The sequence below is a fragment of the Mixophyes fleayi genome, chromosome 2 (assembly GCF_038048845.1).
Source record: "Mixophyes fleayi isolate aMixFle1 chromosome 2, aMixFle1.hap1, whole genome shotgun sequence".
Lineage (NCBI taxonomy): Eukaryota > Metazoa > Chordata > Amphibia > Anura > Limnodynastidae > Mixophyes > Mixophyes fleayi.
This window is the reverse complement of record NC_134403.1, coordinates 267,886,514-267,912,798: the sequence shown is the minus strand read 5'-3', so window position 1 is coordinate 267,912,798 and position 26,285 is coordinate 267,886,514. Positions and strand designations below refer to the sequence as shown.

Below are 26,285 nucleotides of genomic sequence, written 5' to 3'. Positions count from 1 at the left end.
ACTGATATTGTGTGGACTGGGTACGCACCCTCTGGTACACTGACTTCAGGGGACACTACAGGATTTGCTGGTTCTAGATTTAGAACGCTTTCACTCCTAGTGATCACGCTACTCTCACCTATCTCAGCCATTTTCTCATACTTGCGCTGAGCCTGTATTAGGGCGAGGATCCCTAATACAGAAATATCACTGTGGGCCCCAAGGGCTATCAGCTCCTCGATACCCTGGCTCAACCACAAAAATCTGTTGAGTTTATTATAACTGGGAGAACAAAGTCGATACAATCAACCAGCATTTCCAATATAATTCCTCCTAGCTGCTTCACCAATTCGCACTAAAGATGCGGTTAGATCGCACTGCCTACCAATACTAATTATTAGCAAACCTTGCGATCTATTGGTAGCGCTTTGCGAAAACCCGGTTTTCGCATTCGGTATACCTGCCCTGTACACCGTCCTTCAGTTGGGCAATCCGCCTCGTCAGACAGCAACTGAGTACAATGAATAATAAACAGTGTATCTAAGTTACAAAATCACACACTATACACCTTTTCTGCGCAGAAAATCAAAAGTTCCCAACAACTGTAATAATATCTCAGAGGCTTTCACAAGTAATTATACTATGCATGTATAATAACTATCAAAACGATTGTTTAACCACGTGGCAAATCTACCGGAAGTTCGCGTACGCACAGCAGGAAATACACATACGCTAAGCAATGCAATACAGTTAAAACGCACAATGACAGTAAAAAGAAACAGTTTTCTCTTTTGTCCCTAGGTTCTAGTTAGCGTGCCCTAGATAATGCAAAACGGACATTCGGTTTCACAACACAGAGTAAATTTCAGGTTTTGAACACAATGCGTTCTTACCCGTTTATGACGCGTCTCCACCCTTTGTTGAGGAACCGAAATCCGTTGGTCTTCCGTATCGTCGGCAACGAAACCTCCACAGCTCACGAGCTCCCAAATTGTTAAGTGCGTATTGTCGCTAACCAATAACGATTGTCGAACCTCGATTTGTGTTTCTAACGCTCAAAGATTTATTCGCAATAAGTAGAATAATATGCTCTAGCGAAGTAATAATAAATACAGCCGTTACTTATAGCAGGCGCTCTGGATCCAGTGCAGTCATTCAATCCTGAAGTCTGGGGACAAGATGTCTGAACACTGGATCACAAGCTGCTGCTTATATACACACAGAAATACAGTAATACAATGAAGGTGGTATAGCTTGCATCTATTGGTCCAGGTTTCAGGAAGGTCTCAGGGGTCGTCATCATTGGCTAGTTCATACAAAGGAATCCAAAGGAGGGGGTCATCTCTGCAGGGGGTATGCTCTGCTCTTCCCGCCAAGATTCCTTAGTCTTAAGTAGTTCATAATTCCCTATCATTCATAACTTGTGTATGCACTCTGCAATTCCCTCGCAGAGTGAACCAAACAGTAGGATATGTAACGAGGTTCATTATGATACCACTCATGATGTGATTCCTTCAACCTGTTCCGTGTATTTCACTAATATGCATGTAACTCTGATATAACATATAAATACTACTATATTTCGACATAACTGACTATGTGTTGCAACTACCATTAATGTGTACTATTTTATTAGTATGCGTGTTTGTGCGAATGTATGGTAAAAGACCAATAATTGTTGCTGCCACGTGTAGTGGATACGTACGCCCTTTCACGCCGTAGCGTGCCCATGTACGTCGTAGCGTACCGTACGCACCTATTCAGACAAAGACAACCAAGTTTGCTCGACTTTAATTGAAATAACTTTATCCAATTTGCTGACTTCGACAGTGCTCACCCATAAAACAGGGAACACCTAATTGTGCCATCTTTTTTGGTTATACATTATGATGTTGATAAAGGTGTTCAGTGGTGTTAATGTGGATGTTAAGCCACAATGGTTTTGTAACTTAAACAGGTTTCTGCTTATTAAAGATGATAACAACAAAATGCAGGTACTCACAATAGTTGGTAACTTGGTATGTTGCAGGCTCTCCTATTGTGCAGGGTGCCTAGTGTCACTGTATGAGGGCCTTTTAGGGAATTCTAATATATGTGGTGCAGCTACTGATGCTGCGTCCGTTCTATACGTTGGTCTGACTGGAAGTGCGCACTTCCGGTTTCAGCGTTTGCGCATGCGCAGTAGCTCATCACAGACGTTGTCCTTCTGCCTCACTTCCTGTTTCCTCACTGGACCACAAAAGATGGTGCTGTGGTTGCCTTATCAATGCAGCAGGGGAGACGGAGCGAAAGCGTTCCTATATACTAGCAATCTTCACACCCACTAGCTCATTTAAATTGCAAATTGATGTCTAATTTTTCCATCTCAGTGCAAACCTAGATGCATTCAAGTATTAAACTGTCAGAGGCAGCTCTAGGATTTTCAGGGCCCTAAGCAAAATAATTTGTCTACCCCCACCCTAATGCAATCTCTTACTTTTATTGGAAAGTACATTAAACAGTTATATGACACACACTATAATCATTCAGCTATACTCCACCACATTAGAGATTGGCTGCATGATACTCAGATCTATACTGACACCCTACTGGAGAGCAGCTTCCCTTCAAATATAAACCTATTGTCTTTTCTTCATCTCCCCGGTCATAAAATACCCTGACACATTAAAGAAAACCCCCTCCTCTAGATTACCCTCAAAATATGCCACATAATCAGGCACAAATCACTTTTAAACACCCACAAAACAACATTTGAATCCTTAGTACAAAACCCTGATTTTCAGGAGAGCACATTATCCTACCCCTTCGCGGCTTGGAAAGAAAGAGGTATTAACACAATTGAAGTTTTAATAGATAAATTGAACAGACGACCTCTCTCTCACACACAGGCTGTGAAAAAATACAATTATCTTGGCTCCTTTCCATTTGTCTATTTCCTGGCACAACATTACATTAGCAGCTTTATCAGGCCTTTCTCAGATCAGGTTTCAAAGAATCTCCTGGACACACCTTTATCCCAGAAATCTCCTCAACTCAAAGACAGTACTATTCATCACAATTTTATTAGCGATCGCCTAGGATGCGATAACACAACATCAGGTCTTACTCAATGGCTACACCACTTCCCTGAAGTCGGTAGATACCGTTCTCGAAGCCCTGTATGAATCTAGCTGCCTTATACCGCAAGTATGTATATTAAACTATTAATTAACACATTTCACAGATTATATCTATCCCGTCATCTCAGATTTTTAATAGACTTATCTCCATTACATAAGTGCCTTAGATGCCATGAAGAAGCATTGCCTCGGGAATGACCCTTAGTGAGGATTGGCTTAAAGTCAGAAATTTTGCCATGGAAGAGCTAGTTAATTTTCTCCCCTTTACACCACAGTGAATAATCCTGGGAATAATCCCACAAGGTCATAAAATCTCAAAAGGTGGGAAAAGGCTTTATCTGGCAATAAGTGCAGCAGCGAGGACAAGGAAAAGATGTTTTACATATTTATAGAGGATTAACTGGAGGCCACACAGGCAAAGGAAACCCGAGTTAAATATTTTTTTGAAATGTGGGAGAGCTATATGTGTGAATACTCCAAGCAGGCATAAAATATCAAATATATAAATGCTTTTCTTCCACATCTTAATATGTGTTAAGAATTATTGATAATGACCTTTCTATCTTTATGTAATAGGATGGTCTAACCGGCGAGGCACCATCCAACGACAACACCTAAATGTTTTTGCAATCAAAGGAACAGATTAAATATTAATTTTGGAACACAAATGTGACAATTTCTTCATTAGCTCTCAGCCATTAACTGGATAATGTTGCTAGTTTATTAATGTTCTATTCAGTTGTTAATACCATCCATCCACCCAATTGGCCCATTGTTCCCCTTTACCTGACTTATGATCCCCCGAAGACACGCTATTGGTGTCCATGTTGCAATCAAAGCCCCAGTGCCAATAGTTATCAAGCAGGAAATATTGACCATTTATTGGATTCTGCTATTACAGATGCACCACTAGCTAGATTTCAGAAATCCGAGTGCGCTCATCTCTAGTTAGAATAGCCCCATTGGCCTGCGAAGAAGGCTTCAAACTTTATCAAATTTTGGCAAGTACCTACTTACTATTTGAATGTTTATAGATAACTCTGCCTTTAACAAGGAAATTTTGAGTGTCAAGTAACTTTATAAAAAGGACTTGGAGTTTCAAGAATCCTAAGTTTACATTCTGCCGTGTTGCCAGGTCAGGTAATGGCACGTTGCCTAGTGGCCTTGAATTTTGATAATATAGTTTATATGTTTTTCATAATACAGTAACTATAGACTAAATATATGTTGTTTGAATTATTTCTCATTACATCTGCTTTGCTTTTCTATACGATGTTTTATGTGTGGAATCTAAATATATCTCTCACATATACCATATACAATGTTATTTCTGTAAGCTATATTTATTTTCATATTTATATGGTACAAACTGTTGATTGATATTTGTGGTAGCATTTGAACCTCCTAATATGTATTACCGAGTAATTCATGTCTAGTTACTATATTTCTTTAGTTACATGGAGTATAGCATCTTCATTGTTGATATAATCAAAGATAAGGTTGTTCTTTTGTCCTTTTGTTAGATTTATAAACTCCCCACTATTTGAAGGAGGGCACATGTCATGACCTGGAGTGGTCCCTATATTTTCAAATGTTTTGTTACAGATCAATATTATTTGCATTCACATTTATCTCTTTGTTCCCTAATTTACACACTTCCCCTATTTTAATCATTATTCATGTGTTTTTTTTTAGCTTACAGAAATTACCAAACTTCTTGCTTACAATATATCAAAATTATGTATACTGGTCAAAGGGGGATGTAGGGAGGTACCGGTTTAATCCTATGCAGCTAAAAAGGTGCCCTGACAAGGTTTGTTTCATTCTACCGCTGATGTGTCTCCTTACGTATGGCTGCTCTTAAGGTTTATTCATGGAATGTAGGTGGGATTAACTCCCCTATAAAATATAGGAAAATACTCTAGTATAGAGACATCACGTTTCTACAAGAGATGTACTTAACAATTTCTGAACATGCGAAACTTAACATGCTGTGCTGGAAAGTACTAGCATCCGCATCTTACAATTCTAAGGCCAGAGGAGTTGCTATACTAATTCGGAAGGGGCTACAATTTGATATACATCATACGTTTGTGGACCCTGCTGGGAGAAATGTACTTTTAGATATTTCGGTTGAAGGGGCACGTTATACTCTGTGTAATATATATGCCCCAAATATCTATAGTAAGCCTTTTTTCCAAAGTGTCTTAAATATGTTGTACGCCGAAATTCCACTTCTAAAGGGGATTACTGTCACTGGAGTATGGCCTTATCTGTGTGGAGTTTGTATGTTCTCCCTGTGTTTGCGTGAGTTTCCTCCGGGTGCTCCGGTTTCCTCCCACACTCCAAAAACATACTGGTAGGTTAATTGGCTGCAATCAAAAATTGACCCTAGTCTCTGTCTCTCTGTCTGTCTGTCTGTGTGTGTCTATAGTAGGGAATTTAGACTGTAAGCTCCAATGGGGCAGGGACTGATGTGAATGAGTTCTCTGTACAGCGCTGCGGAATTAGTGGCGCTATATAAATAAATGATGATGATGATGATGGGGGTCTCAATACCGAGCATCGTAGCCATCATATATAGTTTTGGTTATTTTGCTAGATATTAAGATAAATGTACACAAATCTGAGGTGATGTCCATATCGGTCTCCCAGCATATCCTTGGCTGCCCTACGACTGTTTCCCAATTCAAAATCTTGAAACACAAACTTAGATACTTGGGTGTTTACATCACCCCTCAATTACACAATTTATATTAAAAAAACTTTTCTCCACTTCTGGCAAGCATAGCTTCTATTTTAAATAATTGGAAAAAACTGCTTTTATCTCTCTTTGCCTGGAAAGCAGTACTCAAAAGTGTTATATTTCTTAAACTAGAGTATTTACTCCAAATGTTGACGATCAGCATCACTAAGTCAGATGTTCATGCATGTACCGTAATGTTCACACAATTTTTATGGCAATACAAGAAACCGCGGATAACCTGAGTAAAACTCACTCTAGATAGAAAACATGAAGGGATTTGGTACCCAAATGTCGAAGCTTTCTCAAGATCAGCTCTGTTCAGATATACCTTGGACTAGCTTCTGGATCCAGATATATATACCAATAAAGGTCTGGAGGAAGAGGTTTTTTTGCGCCTTACTCGAGGGCCGCCTTGCTACATCCCCCCTAATATACTGAAAAACATATTATTCACTAATACTTACAAAGCGTGGTCCACAATCACCAAGTCTTACTGCTGCAATACTGTCTACACTAAATATATGACATGTTGGGGCAATACGGATTTTCAACCTGGCCTAGATAATGCCACATTCCTAGCATGGAAAATGAAAGGAATTTGGCTATTAATGATATATTCGACCCCGGAGAAACCTTATATACATTCCAGCAGCTTAAAGAAAAAATAAATCTGCCAAACACTCCGTTTTACATGTACTTACCAGCAAGATAATATGCTATGATCATCACCCAAAACAAACTACATCTTCCATAATCTGATGAGTTTGAATCTCTCATACATTTCCTAGTCACCAATAAATTTAGAATCCAATATCTTTATAGGGTTTTAATAACGGTTGATTCAAATGTCTTGTGGTCAAAGACGCTGACAGCTTGGCAAAAAGATTTACCAGAGTTGTCTGACTCAGGGCCCCGACTAAATCATCTAGATCACATAATGAAAACACTGACCTTAGCAGTCTACACTACAAAACTCTTAACAGGGCATATATATCACAACATCAGTTAAAACATATGGTACTGAATGAGAGAGGCAGATGTCCCAAGTGTAAATGTGATGAAGCTACCTTGATACACAACCTATGACATTGCAGAAAGATAACAAGGTTTTCGGATAAGGTCATAATGTTTATAAATTCTAGTTTCCACACTACTTTGAGAAAGTTCTCCAAAGCCTTACTATTTGCTGATTTTTGTGAGTGGCTACCAGACCTCCCGGAGATGAACATTAAAACAGTTTTGACAGTTCTGGTGACTATAGCGATAAAACTCATCCTAAGAAACTGGATTTCAGATTCCTCCCCCTTGCTTAGTGCTTAGTGATGTGAAGTCAAGGTTATTAGAGATCCCCTATTTTGATAGGAGTGCAACTATTCCAGACATTGAAAAAGGCGTGGAACGTTTTTATCCCAAATGTGGGCCATATATTGAATCTTTGTCAGGGGAAACGCAAAACACTATCATGAAGATATTTGATTCAACCTCATGGTCACTACTACGTTATTTATGAGAATATGAGAAGTGTTGGTGGGGTTGCAATGTTACATATATATACTGCATGACGTATGTTCCAAGGGTCAGGGCTGAGCATTACCTGACCTGGTAACACCCCTCCTCTCCCCTCTTTTCCCTCTCTTTCTCCCTACTCCCAATATCATGGCCTTTTAACAATACTTTAAATATTAAGTTCAGTCTTTCCCCTTAAAGGGGACATTTTTAGTAAAGCTCAATTATTTCCCTCCACCTTCCCCTTCCTTTAATTTTGAAAATTTGAGCACACACAACAACTGGTAATATAAGAGAATGGTTACAAATGTATATAGTTTAAAAATTTATAACACAAAATGTATACTCTGTTATTAATATTTTGTATTAAAAAAAAAACTTCATCTTGTTTTGTACATCTGTATATGTAAATGTGTTGTTCCAATACAAAAGAATTTAAAAAAAATATGTAGCTAATTCTAGTTTAATAGATGTAATAGCCTAATGATTGACTTTTATCTAAATATCACAACTGCAGAGCGTGCACCCAATTTTAGTAATTACATTACAACACAGAAGACACACCAAAAAGTCTAAATAACATATAAAATGGCTGACAATGTTACTGACACATATATTACTTTAAGCATAACAATCTGGATATTGATATATTTTGCTTCTGAAGTTTGTGTTTCTGAATTAGTAAATAACTATAACCATGAAAAACAGGAATCCACATTAAGCACCGAAAATCGCTTGACAGCAGTCTTGTAGTTCTAAACAGATTCCAACCATTGTTTAATTATAATCACTTTCTGATAGAATTGGGGATCTAACCACCGGTTGAAGTGGGGGTATATACGGTGGCATGGCATACCGCCACTGCTCCTACTACTTTCATTGTAAACCTATCAAATTCCATTCATTTACATTTTCACCTAATGGAAAATAGGCCAAATCTGCACAGACGAGCCTCCGTGTACAGATCATTTTAAGACATGGATGATTAATGGACCTTATGGTGCTTGTATGCATGAATCTCTATACCTTTGTGACTCTTTCCCAAGCTAAGATTTCATAGGTCATACATTGCTGACACTAGGCTTAAGGTTATGATCTCCAGTGAGTCTCCATTACTAGTGTCAAACACTGATTTGGCTTATGAGTAATAAGTAAACATTTTAATTGTCATTCCTCTTCTGTATTTGGAAATATCATCCATTATTATGCAATGTATGTTTGATATACCTTTAATTATTTCCACATGTTGACAGAACCTTTCAATGCACTATTTGTCCATTAGCTTTAACACCATATCCAGCTTTTCACTATTAACCTTTTTCTCGTCAATACTGCAGATATAATTATAAGGTGAAGAATACATAACTGGTTTGGAGTTTTCCGAAACTGCGATGACTACCGCAGTGTTTTTGTTTGGCCTGATTTATCTCCTAAAGATCCACAATGTTGGTAAGTCATCCAAAATAACCAAACCAAGAGAAAGTAACAAAAGGAAAGTTGCATCTAAATTTAAGGTTTTATTATTTACTAGTGAGACATTTTTCACCAAATGTGAAAAATCTAAAGATATTATTGGACATAAAAGATTGTGCATTACTAGAAGAGCCTATGGGGTCATATGAAGAATAAATCATGTTGTAATTAATGGATTTTTAGTAATGCTATACTGTATGGCTCCAATTTTATCTATATTTATTGACAGCATTTTTGCTATATTCTATATAGTAGTATTATTTACTACTGCAAAAAATATATCCTCTTTGTGTGGCGGAATATTCTACTTTCATTTAAATCTGTTTGCCAATGATTGTAATCCTTATGTATAACAAAGGCGTTTTTGTGTAAAATTACTTTAATCCTTCTAACGTTCATGCAGCTTTGAAGCTAATAAAAGCCTTCATCGTTCCTCTTTCAGAAAAGTTGATTTTAGAAAAGGTTATTCTCTAAAGATGACTTAGATGAAACGATGACTAAAAGTGACTTACAAATAATCCTGTTTCACGTTTAATTCTATTAAATTTACCATCATAGTCACATCCTGTAAGTAGAAATATATGCGTATAAAGTAAAGTGAGTATATCTTAGATGTATTTTTTTAGAATTGACATATGTAGTTTACATGTATCCACAATGAACTGTTAAGAACAAATGAATACTATAAACAATCAAGACATTTTTAATAAATCATAATAATGGAGTAAAAATACACATATGGGATAACATGAATCTCATTAAATAGATAATTTCTCCAGTGAGCAGAAATGGTATCTGGGTACTCCACAAAACTAATGAAACAGTATTTCCAACAACAATGCATTTCAATAGCACCACTGCCTTAGGGAGCACAAGTCTATAGGAGGAGAGTCATTTGACGTCCACCATTTAAACCACAAAACCTGCATTATATTTTCTTTCATGTTAATTTATATTGTGATTTTCTATTCGATTATTATCAACAATAAAAAAAAACATTTGGAGCATAAAAACACTTTAAAATATAACTTAAATACAAAGAATGTTATGTGCTTTTTTAAGTAATTATGGGCATATTGGGGGACAAATAAATGGTCTTGATTGAATTGCTTTGAAAATATTTATAGAGGACCACATCTGGGTGTCCAAATCTCTCCCCTTAAGAAAATACTTTGGAGAGTGTTTTTTGGGGTATTTTCTACACTGAATTTTTAAACAGTTTGTACCTGTTTGACAGCCTAATTTAAGTAAAGACTGTATTTCTGAATTAATCATTATATTTCCATGTCTGTTATTCCTCCTTTGTTGAGTTCTATGAATGTGCAAGGTGAACCTAAGTTAAGTGCAGTTGAAAATTTTACTGGGAACAGTCACCTTAACATTAAAGAATTTGAATTCTTTGACAGACATTATATCTATCGACAAAAAAATTAAAAAAACAGTCACTCTCACAATTATTCATATATTTGTATGCTTTAATTCTTGCTCCAACAAGCTTTTTACATCTTGTTTACTCCATTCTCCATTCTTTACTACATTGTCTTATATATAAAATAACCTTCATCATCATCATCATCATTTATTTATATAGCACCACTAGTTCCGCAGCGCTGTACAGAGAACTCACTCACATCAGTCACTGCCCCAATGGAGCTCACAGTCTAAATTCCCTTACACACACACACACACACATACACACACACACACACACTAGGGTCAATTTGATAGCAGTCAATTAACCTACCAGTATGTTTTTGGAGTGTGGGAGGAAACCGGAGCACCCGGAGGAATCCCACGCAAACACAGGGAGAACATACAGACTCCACACCGATAAGGCCATGGTTGGGAACCTTCATTGATTCTGGCATTCTTCTTGCTCTACTATGACCACAGTGAAAATTGATGTTATCCTTGATGAATTGATGATTATAGAAATCTTTCCTTCACTTTAATGTATCTGATTGGTGGATAACTTCAGCAAATCAGATATATAAGAAATGGTCAGCAAAATACTTAATTTTCCCTTCACTCTCTAAGTAGCTCAAGCTTTCAAACATTTAATCCTCAAATGAGAGTCAATCTAAGAAACACTGCCTCTTGCAGCAGATACAGTGGTAGACATTTGACTCTTTTTATTCTTGTACATCGTAATGTCAATCGTAATCTCCGTGCTTGTCAGCAAAATCACCAGTGCCACCGGCATTCCGATGATCTGTCAATGTCAGTGAGTGAGTCACTCAGTGACTCAAAAGACGTAACGGTGCAGCGGCGCCCTCCCTTTCTTCCCTAAATATCTCCACCTCTGGATGGAGCAGTGCAGTGGGTTGTACATGTACTATGTAAAATACACCGTGCTGAGGGCACTACTATTTGGCATAATATCAACTGGGTGCACTGCTGTGTGGAATAATATCATTTGGGGCACTTCTGTTTGGCATATTATGAACTGGGACACTACTTTGTGAAGTAATATGAACTGGGGTACCACTATTTGGCAAAATATCAACTGGAGGCATTACTGTGTGGAATAATATGAACTGGGGCACTACTGTTTGGCATACTATTGTGGTACCCCAAAGCCCTGTTGAACAGCACAGAGGAGTGCATAAATGCTTTTAAAATGCAGGGCTACAAGGGGTTAATTGTGCTCCTGAAAACTTGTGCCCAGGAGTGATTGACAGGAGGAGGTCTCACTGAAAGCGTTAAGATTCATCTACGACTGATGAAAGCACAGATGCCAGGCAAAACCTTCCGAGAGTTTAAAGAGACCGCCATCGCCATTGTCGGTAACCAACGGAGAAGGGAGGAAGAATACTCAGAATTTGTGGGCTTCAGATTAAGCGCAAGCTCGACGGGAGCCATGGCAAGCAGCACAGAAAAATCAACACGGGCCCAAGAATCGGTAATACAGAGCGGTCAGTATCCCACCGGAGACCCAATGCAAATGCTCAAAGAGCAAATGGAGGAGCTGGCCGTCGGAATGGCAGAAATTCAGCGAGAGATGCGCCAAATGGCGAGGCGACCGGCACCCACCTACAGGGAACCAGAGTGGAGGCCCGAAAGACAAAGACCAGCCCGAGGCAGGTGGGAACCACCTCGCGAGTATGTACGGCGATCGCCCAACCAATTCGTTAGTTAAGGGCACCCGATATGCCGCCGGTGCCATGGGATAGGACACATAGAACAAAACTGCGTCCAAAACGAGCATTTAAACTCCGACACCCCGAGATTGAGGACCGAATCTCGGGGCGAGCCCCGGGAATAGATCCGGATCCAGAAAACTGGAGGCCCCAGTTCATCGGACAATGTCCCACATTACCCGTTACAATTAATGGAGTGAAGACCCTGGCTATGCTTGACACAGGGTCGCAGATTACGACCATCCGGCTACCTACATTCCACAAGTATTGGGGCAAAGAGCAGCTGTTATCACCACCCCCAACCTGGCTGCGGCTGACCACCAGTAACGGCCTCGAGATTGCGTGTGAAGGGTATTGGGAAGCGGACATCCAGATCGGAGCGACCTTGTTGCCAAGACAAGGCTGTCTCGTCACCGCCCCCTGTGAAGGGAACATAGCCCCCATCATCCTGGGGATGAATGTGCTACAAAGATGCCCGGATGAGCTAGTGGCGACTTTGAAGGGTAAATTAACCCAAGCAGCGTCCCCCGGTCATCGTACTGTTCGGCTCCTACAAGGTCATCAAAAGTTCGCTGGTCCCCATGTAAAGGTTTTGGGCACTGTCAAGTGGTTTAATGTGCGGAATGGATATGGCTTCATCAACAGAAATGACACCAAAGAAGATGTCTTTGTCCACCAGACAGCAATAAAGCGAAATAACCCACGGAAGTTTCTGCGCAGTGTTGGAGACGGGGAGACGGGGAGACTGTGGAATTTGATGTTGTGGAGGGAGAGAAGGGTGCCGAGGCAGCAAACGTGACTGGCCCTGGTGGTGTACCAGTAAAAGGAAGCAGATTTGCACCCTACCAACGAAGGTTCCGCAGACGTTTCTACCGGCCAAGGGGAGAGAATGCTGCAGAATCTGGTGGAGAAGTAAGTGCAGAGCAAGTGAGCGAGGGAGTGAGAGCAGAGGAAGTGTCCTCTCAGCAGAGACCTGTCCAGCGCAGGCGCCCTCCTCCGTTCTTCTACAAACGGCAGAAGAAAGACTACGACAGGGATGCGCAGGCCTGTCGGCTGCCAGAAAGGAGCATCATCCTCAAGAAGAATAATCGACCCCGGAGTAAGCTGGATCCCAAGTGGAAGTTGAACCCGTATGTGATTACGGCCAAACCCATATCAAGCTCCGCCCCAGGCCAAACCAAGGGCCAGAAGAAACATCAAGGGATGACTGGGACAAAGAGCCAGACGATGGCGAAGGGACTTTGCCTCAGCTGCCCACTGACCCTTTCAAACTACTATTGGCGGTATCAGGATTAGAGATCTACTGAAACTGTTGTATATAATGTATATTAAAACTGCTGTCATTGAAAATGTTTGCCATTATAACTGTTGTAGATGTGTGATTTGAGTTGATAAAGAACAACCACCTTTATGTCTTAATGCGTGAGGACACGCACCTGAAAAAGCGGGGGTGAATGTGGTACCCCAAAGCCCTGTTGAACAGCACAGAGGAGTGCATAAACGCTTTTAAAATGCAGGGCTACAAGGGGTTAATTGTGCTCCTGAAAACTTGTGCCCAGGAGTGATTAACAGGAGGAGGATGAAGGCCCTGAATGGCTGGGGGAGTAACAGGAAGAGGTTCTGCAGGAAGGATGTGAGAAGGAGCAGCATGGTAGAAGGAACAAGGGGGAGGATGTGCAGCCGAGCAGAGAGAAGATAAGCTGCTGCCAGAACTGTGACATTGCCAGCAAAGTGGACGGAGAACAGCTGGGGACACGCAGCGGGGCACCAAAGACAGTATTCACTAACTACAGAACTCTTTTCAAGGTAAAACCTTAGCATGCAGTGTATTGCACACACCCCAGTGTCAGAGGGAAGAGTGATGAGAGAATCTATCCAAAACTGACATTGCATTCTTGTACAAGGAAGGATTATGAGAGCTTTTCCCCCAGATCATACCTATACACAGGCTGCAGGGAACAATTAAGACGGTCGTTTCAGCTATATCCTGTGTGTGTGTGTGTGTGCTGATATCTGGACATTATACCCTGCTGCAGAGCACATGTGCTGATATTCATTGACTGTTGAGAGAACAGCGCCATCTTGTGGCTGAAATGAGCAACAGCCCTGCTTTCTACTATAATACTTAACCCTTGATGGAAACCTCTGCAGGACATTGGAACACTACCCAAATTCCTGTGCACAGGTCAGCCCAGGACTGAGTGGAAAATATGGTAACGTTACTGGGGATAATATTGGTGCACCAAATGTTTTAGATGATGTTAATGTTATGTGATTTACTTAAGAATTGATTTATTAATATTGAAGGTGTGACATTCAGTGTTAGTGGTACCGCTGCAATTCAAGTTAACTCAGCAGTAGATGCTAATAGTGGGGCGCCTGACCCATAGGGAATAGCACATTACCCCAAACACCTGAATAAGTAGCCCTCTAGTGGGCGGGGTAGTGACCGCAAGAGTCTTGATGGGTTATTATTGATGGTTATTGCATCATCACCAGTCAGATATTGTTAACGTGAAAGTAGTAACTGTGATTACCAGTGTGCCTTATTAGACAATGTGTATTGAAGATGTTATCGTTATTCTGCCTTATACTCACCAGGTGTATGTTATATGTTAAATGCTATTGTGCTCTATGCTGATCAGATGCATTATTTTGTCATTACTATTGAGCTGAAGGGGTCAGTGGCGCGGTGGCCTACCAAAACTATCCTTACCGCATTCTCAATAAAATCAAGTTGTTTGACCAATCTTTGTCCCTTTCATTGAAGTATTTATCTCCTGACCACCGGATATCCAAAAGAGAAAAGAACCTGACTCGTATCTGGGAGACAAGGTAAGGGAAGGATTTCCCATCAGTACTCGACCACCACACTATTATCTGGGGACAATACTCTTTGACATAAAATTAATTGGGGCGCTACTTTGTGGTATAATATGAACTGCGGGCACTGCTGTTTGGCATAATATGACCCGTGGACTCTACTGCTTGGCTTAACCTGAACTGGGGGCACTACTGTGCCTAACAAAATGTGCAGTGAACCCCTATGGAGAGCATCCACTTCAGTTGGCAAAGGTGAGGTGGGTCCAGGAAAGTGAAACGTTGCTGTCAGACCCTCCCCCAAATTTTGCTGTGGGGCCTGGTGATGCAGTGCTGAATCTCTGCATTTTGTACTTTATAAATGAGGCAAATAGACTTCATTCGTATATGTTTACATTTGAATTTCTCAAAGTTTGTAAGAGGCAAGAACTTAATTCACACAAAAGCATTAAAGCCTCTCCCATTCCAAGTTCTACGGATAATGTTTCAGTCAGTGCCCAATGTAAGAATTAGAGATGCTCACTGAACCCCGTGTTTTGGTTTTGGTTTTGGTTTTGGATCTGGATTACCGTCGTGTTTTGGTTTTGGTTTTGCGAAACTGCCCTTGCGTGTTTTGGTTTTGGTTTTGTTTTGCAATTTTGTTTAAAAATCAATGAGGGCCAGGTAGGGTATGGAGGGGGCACAGTGTGATAGAGGGGCACAGTGTGATATGGAGGAAGCACAGTGTAATGGAGGGGGCACAATGTAATGGAGGGGGGCAGAGTCCGATGAATGAGGCACAATGTGCTGGAGGGGGCACACTGTGATGGAGGAGGCACAGTGTGATGGAGGGGGCACAGTGTGATGATGGAGGAGAGGGCACAGTAAGATGATGAGGGAGGGAGCTCAGTGCAATGAAGGAGGGGCACAGTGTGATCGAAGAGGGTGCACAGTATTATGGAGGAGGCACAGCATGATGGAGGAGGGGGCACAGTGTGATGAAGAATTGGGCACAGTGTGATGGTAGGGGGTGCAGAGTGTGATGGAGGAGGGGGAACAGTGTGATGAAAGAGGGGCACAGCGTATTGAAGGAGGATGCAGTTTGATGACGGAGAGGCAAAATTGTGAATTAACTAGCAAAAGGGAATAATAGGAGCAGGAACAGGGATAGATAGAGAGGATCAAGGAGTAAGGTAAGGTAGGAGTGAGAGAAGCAGGATGTGAGGAACAGGGGAGAGCAGATAAGGAGGGAGAGAGGGGGAATACCTGCAATGAAGATGGGGTCACATACTAACAGAGAAAGGAAATTGATAAGGGAAAGCTAAAGTTTAACATGGATGATATAAGGGAGACATGTTGGATAGTTTTATTATAATATGGAAATAAGAAGGAAAATGTAAGTACACAAAGGAGACATGAGGAAAAGGTGGAGGGACACGGAGGAAAGGTAATTTGACACCGAGGGGAGGGACACAGGGTGGATAGCCTTGCATCATTTAATATGCATTATATTATTCTATATAGTGTTAAAATGCATCTAAAATTGATTTCACTCTATCAAAATTCCTAAACCTTCGGGGGGTTTGAGCGGCCCCCAGAACCAGAGCCGGATTTAGACCTCATAGGGCCCTAGGCAGGATACTGATTTTGGGCCCCCTCCCTGAAACAATCCATAGCACTATATTTTTGCAGCCTACCATATACCCCTATAGTTACGTAGAAGTGAATTCATGTGCCGCCGCATGCCTATCATATACCCCTATAGTTAAGTAGATATGAAAGCATGTGCCGCCGCGCAGCCAAAGGAGGTGAGGGCGTGGCTTGCATCTTTGGGGGCGTACCTAACATGTGAAAAGAGCAAGGCCACCCTGCTGCAGAAAAAGGCACCCCTAAATAATTACCAAGCAGTCCCGTTTTTTAAGTAGTTGGGTCAAAACAACTTAATAAATATTAAAGTCAGGGCAGAAATACTTACTTAAGTTGTTTGCAAAAATAATACGCATAAATCCAAGTATGTGCTCTTGTCACTTTTGTCCCTCTATCATCACACTGTGCCCCTTCATTGTCACTTTTGCACCTTCACAATATCACATGTGCCCTTTCACCATCACCTCTGTGCCCATCACCATCACCACCTCTGTGCAAATCACCATCTCCACCTCTGTGCCAATCACCATCACCACCTCTGTGCCCATCACCACCTCTGTGCCCTTCACCATCACCACTTCTGTGCCAATCACCATCACCACCTCTGTGCCTCTTCACCATCACCACCTCTGTGCCCTTCACCATCACCACTTCTGTGCCAATCACCATCACCACCTCTGTGCCTCTTCACCATCACCACCTCTGTGCCCATCACCACCTCTGTGCCTCTTCACCATCACCACCTCTGTGCCCTTCACCATCACCAATTCTGTGCCCCTTCACCATCACCACCTCTGTGCCCTTCACCATCACCACCTCTGTGCCCATCATTACCTCTGTGCCCATCACCACCTCTGTGCCAATCACCATCATCAATTCTGTGCCCCTTCACCATCACCACCTCTGTGCCCTTCACCATCACCACCTCTGTGCCCTTCATCATCACCACCTCTGTGCCAATCACTATCACCAATTCTGTGCCCCTTCACCATCACCACCTCTGTGCCCTTCACCATCACCACTTTTGTGCAAATTACCATCTCTGTGCCCTTCACCATCACCACCTCTGTGCCCATCACCACCTCTGTGCCCATCACCACCTCTGTGCCAATCACCATCTCTGTGCCCTTCACCATCACCACCTCTGTGCCCATCACCACCTCTGTGCCCATCACCATCACCACTTCTGTGCCTCTTCACCATCACCACCACTGTCCCTCCATTGTTTTTCTTACCTTTCTATTGCCTTTCTTCTTCGGCGCGCTGCTCCTCCTCGGTCAGCCCAGTTTTAAAATTAAAAAAAAAAAAAGAGTGACGTGATCGCTCGTCGGGTCCTGGCAGCCTCTCTCTATCACTGAGACACTGAGAGGAGAAGAGGCTGCCGGGACCCGACTCGCGGCACCCCCCACTCCCCCGACTCGCGCCCCCCGCGCACGAGTCGCGGGGGGGGGGGGCGCGAGTCAGGGGAGGGGCTGAATTATTATTTTTTTAAACTGCTCCTGTCCCCCCCAGCTGTGCCCCCCGAGAGCCGCTAGGCCCTAGGCAGGTGCCTAGGTTGCCTAGCGGTAAATCCGGCCCTGCCCAGGACCATGGCCGTTCATTTGGTGGAAGCTCCATTCCAGCACTTATAAATTTCCACTTTGACCACTGGTTTCACTTTAGTATTTAGTTTTGAATGAATAAAGTTTCAAGAAGAAAATGTTCTGAAAAATCATCCTCTATTTTTTAATCTGCTTTATCGCTAAACTGTAAGATGCCACCTTGCCAATATGTCCCTGCTCATTTTCAAGCAGATTGATGTTATTAGTTAAGAACTATTACCATCTGCAATTATGGGGTTATAATGAAGGGCTCAGATAAACCTTAACTACCACCTTTAATGTATAACTAAGGGTACAGTTTGCAATCAAGTGAGGGCAATGAGAGGGCTGTTGTAATTAAAACATAGAATACTGCTATGCATTCTTAGCCCATCAGCAAAATTTACCATAATGATGGCAGTTAAGTCAAAATATTTATTTGATTGTTATACTGTTATTATGGTATTCTACTGTACTTGTTCATGCTATTTTTCACTTTTGCAATACAGTTATATGATCATTTGCTAAAATCACTCAAGGCATGAATACTTAATGAAATATTTACAGAAAAATATATTAGCAATCTGCACCCTTTTCCAAATAAAGTCTATTTACATTAAAAAGTTTTGATCAGTTTAAGGCTCAAGTCGCTGTTGCATGATGCAGTATTTTAAGTAAATTCTAACACTTAAAAATGTAAAGTAGGTGCTACATTATTTGTTATAAAATGCATAGCGGGGAAGTTCCCCTCGACTCACACTATACCGTAGCATAAGCTTTTCTTCCATCCCCAATAAAGACACGTACACCAAATTAAAGTTGTAATAAATAAATAGGATTTATTAAAATGAATTATAAATATAACATTGGAATGAATTCTAAATTTAAGCTAAAGAGGACTGTAAGGCGGACGAGAGCAGGGCAGTCAGCAACAGCAAAACCAATATCGGTGGAAAGGTCAGACCATAGTACCACCAACCCAGGATCATACCTTATCTATTGGCCAGTGCTAAAAATCTTGTCCAACGGCAAGACTACACATCCTCTATAAACCGCCAGTATAAAGCTGAAACTACCGGCCGAGGGTCCTCCTCACAGGCAGATCAACCATACGATGACACAATAAACAAAGGGGGGTAGTGACCTATGACAAGATAAACTGAGCACCATATGCACACTTACCGACTGTACTACTCTCCGACCCACGCCGACATGTATCTCTATATATGCGGCCCGCCAACTACAGACCTAATCACCGCTCTTAACCTCCAACATAACTGATCTATGAAATATCGAATACCTTCGTCTAACAAATGCACCCTATCTGATCTAAACAAATAGGAATACTCAGCTTTTAACAATGGGTGAGGTATGACCGAGCCCCCTAGCGCCCAGAAAGTTTTGCTGGCTGATTGATTAACTTTCCTAACAACTGCTGCTATGGTAACCGCGGGAATATTGGACCTCCACTAACGATATGGCACAATATAAGAGCAACACAACTTTATTTTCGGCCATCTACGTGCACAACTGACATGTCCTCACGTATTCTAATGATAAGATCGAACGATTTCAGTTGAACCACATCGCTACCGCCTAAATGTAAAACCAGAATGTCAGGAACACCATGTCTGCTAATTTCCCTGGAAAGAAGCAGAATAATTTCGGCCCACTTCATGCCTTTCTTTCCTATCCACCTGATTGTGGTGTGAGCAGGCAACCAAGGACATCTCCGAAACAAGACATGCTTACTCGCTCAGTAAACATAAGAATGCCCCAAAAACTAAACACAAATCTTCTTATTTTCCAATCCTACAACAGAAAATATAAAACATGAGTCAAGCGTAATCTAGAAAAACAAATCCCAGTAAGCCAATCACAATCTGTTGAAAAAACCACTGAATATGCTCTGTAACCACTAACCAAAATGCTACAACAATTACCTCCTAACCAGAAAGACTTATTATGAATCATAGGATTTATTAAACTGCTGGTAGGGAGGGGAGGGGTGAGGGAATTAAGGAGCAACATTAATTCCAACCTTAAACCTAACTGAACGGAAAAGAAAAGCAGCAATCCAAGTGAAGGTAAAAATCTTTAAGACCCTGGAAGGCTCCAAGCCAACCAGGCCAACCGTAAGACGAGTAGGAAAAATCCCTTCACGCCCACGCAACAGCGGCAAGCAGCATAGCCCTGGGTTCACTACTTATGAAGAGAAAGAAAAGGTAAAGCAGACCTACTTAAAAGGGGAAAAACAAATGATTAAACATCAGGCCTAATGTAATATTTATAACAGTTGGACTTTCATCTGCCCAAAGCCTGAATAGATGCTACGGAAGCCCCACTTGATGCTGCAGCCGTAGCTGCTCCAATACGGAAAGAATGGGTACCAAATTCCAATGAGGGTAAACCTAAAGCAGACAAAGCATTGCTCATTATGGTGTGAAACTGAAATTTAGTAACCGGGGATCCATCTTTGTGTACTAACCATATCTCTGACTGATGTGGACGTAACCCAGCTAGTTGATGACACAGCCTAACCAGACAAATATTCTGATCTTGCTGCCTCATAAGGGAGAACCAATGCCCCACCCCTGCCTGATCTGTTTTGCACCGAATAATTTTACATTGAATACTATCAGCATACAAAACAAATTTTTTTGCTAGTATGGCTGTCCCTAACCTATTCTTTGACTGCGCAACCAACTCACTAACTCTCAGGGCACCGTGGAAGGCCATAGAAAAAGCAGCGCTAAAAAGGACAACTTTGAAAGAATCTGTGGCTATGCTTGCCAAAATTAAAATAATACGAGACAGCAATGAAGGATCAATAGGCCTGGACCACCCTTTTAGAGCTTTACTAATGAGGAACGATTTGGTGGGATCTGGAAGCCCTTGTAATTTAGCCATAAAGGATATACCTGCCAATGTTGAAGCCATAGATGTTTTACTAAGACCTTCCTGGTAGCACCCCACATAAAATCATCAATACCATGAGGATACCCCGGGGGAACGGGTGTTACAGGATAATAGAAAGTTTTCCCACCGCTTCCAAGCTGACAGATAGGTCTTCCATGTGGACGGAGCTAGAGAAGCTTCAGCCAGGAATCTTATGCCGGCCCGACCATCTGCCAAACATAAGATGGACAAGCTATACCAATAGGGTTAGCATGTGGCGCCAGTGACTTAAAACGTCCCGAATCTAAACGGGAAAGGGAGTCCGCAATACAGTTATCTATCCCTGGGACATGTCTGGCATGAAAATTTATGTCGCAATCCAAGCAACGAAGCACCAGGACGTGCAACAGATTTACTGCCGGCCTAGAAGTTGCACTCTGATGATTGATTGCCTGGACCATAGGCAAATTATTGCACCAAAAGGAAACATTGCGCCAGCTGAGCTGAGGAGCCCACAACTCCAGGTACACAATGATGGGAAATAACTCTAAAACTAATAGATTCTTTACCAAACCACGATCAATCCAATTCTGTGGCCACGGGGATGCACACCTCCCTGTAAGTAAGCGCCAAATCCTCTGGACCCTGCGGCATCTGTAAACAAGTCTAATTCCCTAGTGGAGAGGTAGGCCAAATCCTGGAACCATTAAACTTTCTAAGAAAAGAGGCCCACACTACCAAGTCCGCCCTGATCTCATCGTCCAATGTAATTAATACATGAGGTCTATTCCTACCTGCTGTGGCTAACTGAAGCTTTCTACATAAAATTCTTCCCATCGGAATAACTCTACACGCAAAATTAAATGATCCTAACAATGCTTGTACCTGTCTTAGAGTGTGAGAAGGAGAGGCCAGAGTACTGGATATCAGACTCTCCAATTTAGAAATGTTATCCACTGGTAAATGACAACAGCCTGCCACCGTATCTATTTCTATCCCTAGAAAAGATAAACATGTTGATGGGCCCTCTATCTTATTCCGAGCTACTGGTATCCCTATAACCAAGAATAGCGCTTGCATTGAGTACAGTGTATCTAAGCACAATGTGGAGCTAACCGGCCCTACAAATAGAAAGTCGTCTAGGTAATCTGCAATACCCTCATGACCTGTCCCCGCCTGAATCGCCCAATGTAGAAAAGAGCTAAAGGATTTTAAAAAGGCACTGGAAAGAGAACACCCCATGGGAAGGCATCTGTCAATGTAGTATTTGCCTTTGATCTTAAAGCCCATGTACCGAAATTAATCTGGGTGAAGGGGAAGTAATATGAATGCTGATTCAATATCCAATTTGGCCATAAGGGCCCCTACACCAAAGTGTCTAATAAACATTAAGGCCTCTTAAAATGATTCATATACAGCAGAACTTATATCCTGGGCTATGGCATCATTAACCGAATTACCTGCAGGGTGAGACATATGTTGAATTAAACGGAATTTGCCCGGAACTTTCCTCGGAACTATCCCTACCGGGGAGATAACTAAATCCGAAATGGGGGGGATTTAAATGCGCCCCAGGCTGATTTCACTGCAAAAATTTTTCATCAAGCATTTCCTGGGAAAATATAGGCTGACTTCAGAATCCCAGAGGCTCTGAGCTAATGGAAAGCCTGAAACCGTGATGAAAACCTTTGCGACGCCTGATCCGCATTGGGGTAAAGCCTGAGTCACCTTTCCAATACATCAATACATATGGGGGAATGGGCCTTAAGCATTGCTGTTGTCGTTGCCACGGCTTCTGCCGAGACCAGGGGCACTCCTCGGACACTCTCTAGCCGAATGTGGTCAGTGGCAATTGGAGCAAATGTGCTTCTACCGACATGACTCCCCTCTCCCACACGACCCATTGTTAAAGCGAAACATCTATTCTTTGGCAATTGGGGAGCGCCACATCTCCCTCCTTGCTGAAACCGATACCCGCTGGCCCCTTGACCTACAGAGAGGTTGGCCTGTTTGAGCTTCATCCATATTTCCCCATCTCTAAAACCCAATGGCATTTCCACCTGGCCACTCACTTTTTCCCGGAATAGCTCGTCATATTTACGCCATGTGCCTGGGCGGCCACACACGTACATATCATTTATCAGATGTAAGTATTTACTTGCCTCTGGCCTAGTCTCTATATAACATGCTGCAAAGGCGCAATGACCCGCTATCCAATTGGGGAAAGTTTTATAAGCCTCCTCCCCTATGCATCCTTTTACGCATGCCGCGTCCAGATCTTTCTTTGCCGACCCTGGCAATTTAAACATATTAACGAATACACCCCTCCTGATCTTATCTCTCATACCAGGACGAAGAGCCGACAAGAGGGCAGTGTTCTCACAACGTACCATGGGACTCTTAGAAGCTGCTGATTTTGCTACCGCGGCTCTATGCTCTACCCGAGACTTGTTGTGACTGAAGTGCGTGTTTAAAAGTTTAATAAGTTTACTGGGGCCTTTTTCCGATGACGAGGAATAATCATCACTGGTAGTGGAAACTGGAGACATAGAAATAAGCTCACTTGACACCACAACTTCATGCATCTCATCACTTGCTGTTGCTTTCGCCTCTTGTCCTGACACTGCTTCGTCCGACGTTGACGGTTTCACCATTGTCTGGATGTCTGCAGACTGGGAAGGCCCCGTCATGTTCGAAGCTGAAGAAGAAGCCGCCATGGTTAACCCCTGTTCTGCCGCAGAGACTGCCACCGTCCATTCCGCCCTCGGTGATGTCTCTCAAAAGGACTCGTTCAGACCCCTCGACTGTGCATTAGACCCTTCCATGTAAGTGTTACTGAAAAAGGAAACATGTTAACAAATGAAGCCATCTGTTGCCTAGCGAGTAGCCAGACTGGTACTGAACTAGATGCATTGCCCCAATCCTGCCTTTGCCGTCCCTCTAAAAATCCTGGGGGAGGCGATCTGCCTTGCCCCACCCCTGGACCAGCTGCTGTCATACTTTGCCCCCTATCATTTGTTTCCACCCTAACTGGGACTGGGTAGGAATGGGTGTATCACCCGAGGGGGTATGACAAGGGGGGGGGACCCGATATGTTGGCCACCAATGTAGGTATGCGATCCGGGGGAGGATAGGGCAGGACCCAGCGAACTCCCGAATCTGAATAATTGGTGTTTAAAGGAAACCTATCCACAAACTCGGAGCGCCCCACAGGTGCAAAGGTTGAGACCAGTGTGTCTTGAGGAGCCGTGCATACAGTATTGCTACTCGCCTACTGCGAAAATGGCAACGGAAATGTATACACTGGAATGACATCAACTGGGTCCCTGGAAATAGATGGACCCGCAACACCACTCTGCCACGCCCCGCTTCCACCAATTGAGGGAAACTGAGGAACCATGCCGCTTGGAAGTTGAGGAGGGGGGGGGGTTAAAAAGAGCTCCTGTAAGACCTCTATCCTCAGAAGAAAAACTATCCCGATGGGGTGGGAACGGACATCTGACTGGTGGATCCCAAATAATAGGCCCGCGGCCCCTGTATGGGGAGGGTGCACCTTGATTAATGATGGAAAGGGAGGGATTTGTGTACTGGGTCAGAAACTTTTCCAGCTCCTAAACACATTCACACTTACTGGTGCAGCAACAGTGGCCTGAGAAAAGGATGGGGATCCCTCCCTGCACGCTGCCTGCTGCCCGCTGATACCATCAACCCCGGGGGCGGAAACACCAGAAGCCACCACTAGAGAGACCGCCGCCAGTCGCAGTCCAAAACTATGTGACCGCGGAAAGCGCCCCTTCCACCGCCGAACCTAATCGAGGGAGAGGCGCTGTGGGAAACCCTGAAGACCACACTGCCAGGTAAGGGACCAGAAGCGGAGGGGACGCGGGAAGCCGGGGTGGGTGTAAGGGATCGGGATGCAGGTAAGTACTACGTGTGCCAGGTAGGGTGCTGCGGACTCTGCTGGATCGGGACATGATGAGCAAGTACGAGGAAACGGAGAAGAAAACCCCAGGGGAAGAAGGACAGAAGGACAAAAACAACGGGGGTGGAGGATGAAAAACTGGAAGTGGGAAAAATCGAAGGGGAGAAAGAAGGAAGGGGGGGAGGGGAGAAGGGGTACAGGGGAAAGAGAGGAGACTGGAAAAAGGGGAAACCAGGGGTAGAGACAAAAGAACAAACCGAGATAAAACAAAAAAATAACAGCCAAATAGCAGTAACAGTATATATACGAATAGAGATCACTACTAAGCCTGTTGCTGGGAATCCGGAAGCAGGAACACCCAGGTACTGCACAAGCTGCCTTATATCTGTGTATATAACACCACTCCTCTCCAGCCCCTATTGGCTGATACTCCGTGGAAGCCACATATGACCGGTGATTCATCAAGTCACTCACCCGCATGATTTTAACTTTGTTTTGTGTAAAGGCCACACTTCCCTAATACACGTTTCAATTGAAAACAATATCTTCTTTAACACACAGAAACACACTGACATAAACTAGCTCATACACAGACTCACATTTACAAACAGGTGCAATAGTCTGTCCAGAGCACTTTAAGAATCACCCCTTATATTATGTTAAGCTTTGCTTCTAAAATCTGTCTCAGCTTAGCCTCATCTATGGCCTATATTTATTAGGAGAATCTGTCTTTATTACACATGGCACTTTTGTGTTTAAAGCTTTTTTTTTTTTACTTTGTGAAGCATTCTGTAAACCAAGAAACTTCCCTAAAATGCTCCACACCTCGTTGTTCTTTAATTGCTCTGCCAAATGAAGTCTTGCTTTGCACTGTTATACAAACTAGACACACTGGTGCCCCATCAATACTTAGCAAGGAGCAACCTCGCTCTACCCAACTGTTTCTAATGGCAGCTATAAAACACCTGCTCATCTGCAAATGCTGCTATCTTGCTTAGTAAATCCATGCAGTTTGTCAGAAATCCAGATGGAACTACGCAAATTGAGGCACACAGCAGCACCAGAGAGAATTTTGCATTGCATCTTGCAAGTTTTGCTAAATGACTTCTACAGACTCACACATACTCACAATGACGTACAAACAATGACAGTGGCTGACACATGGAATCACATTAACACGCAGACAGACACTGACGTTTGGACAGAAGTTCTCCCCCAACAATTCCTTTTATCTGTCTTGATGACCTGTTTGGGACTGATCCCTATGCTCCTGTCAGCAATAATTGAGCTTAAGGTTGCAGCCCTATTTGTTACTGTACAGGATGCATTCGTGGGCTTGTGAGGTGCTGCAGCATTTGATTGAATGCAGTGGTAGGACTTAAACAAATTCTTTATTTTATAAAAATATTAGTAAAGCATCATTAGTATATAATTGGCACATTCTGAAGTCAGAATGCACCAATTATACAAATAATT

At 42.5% G+C, this 26,285-nt stretch overlaps 1 protein-coding gene across 5 annotated transcripts in view; it reads left to right on the top strand.

Moving 5' to 3' along the window:
* Positions 1-26,285, top strand: part of LOC142138983 (polymeric immunoglobulin receptor-like) — an 85,564-nt gene that overhangs the window by 30,021 nt on the left and 29,258 nt on the right. For all 5 annotated transcript variants that reach the window (XM_075196175.1, XM_075196176.1, XM_075196177.1 and 2 more), the window contains one exon: positions 8,688-8,799. In XM_075196175.1, the coding sequence (XP_075052276.1) occupies positions 8,742-8,799 (58 nt within the window). In that variant the 5' untranslated portion in view covers positions 8,688-8,741. The remainder of the gene's footprint in view (positions 1-8,687; positions 8,800-26,285) is intronic.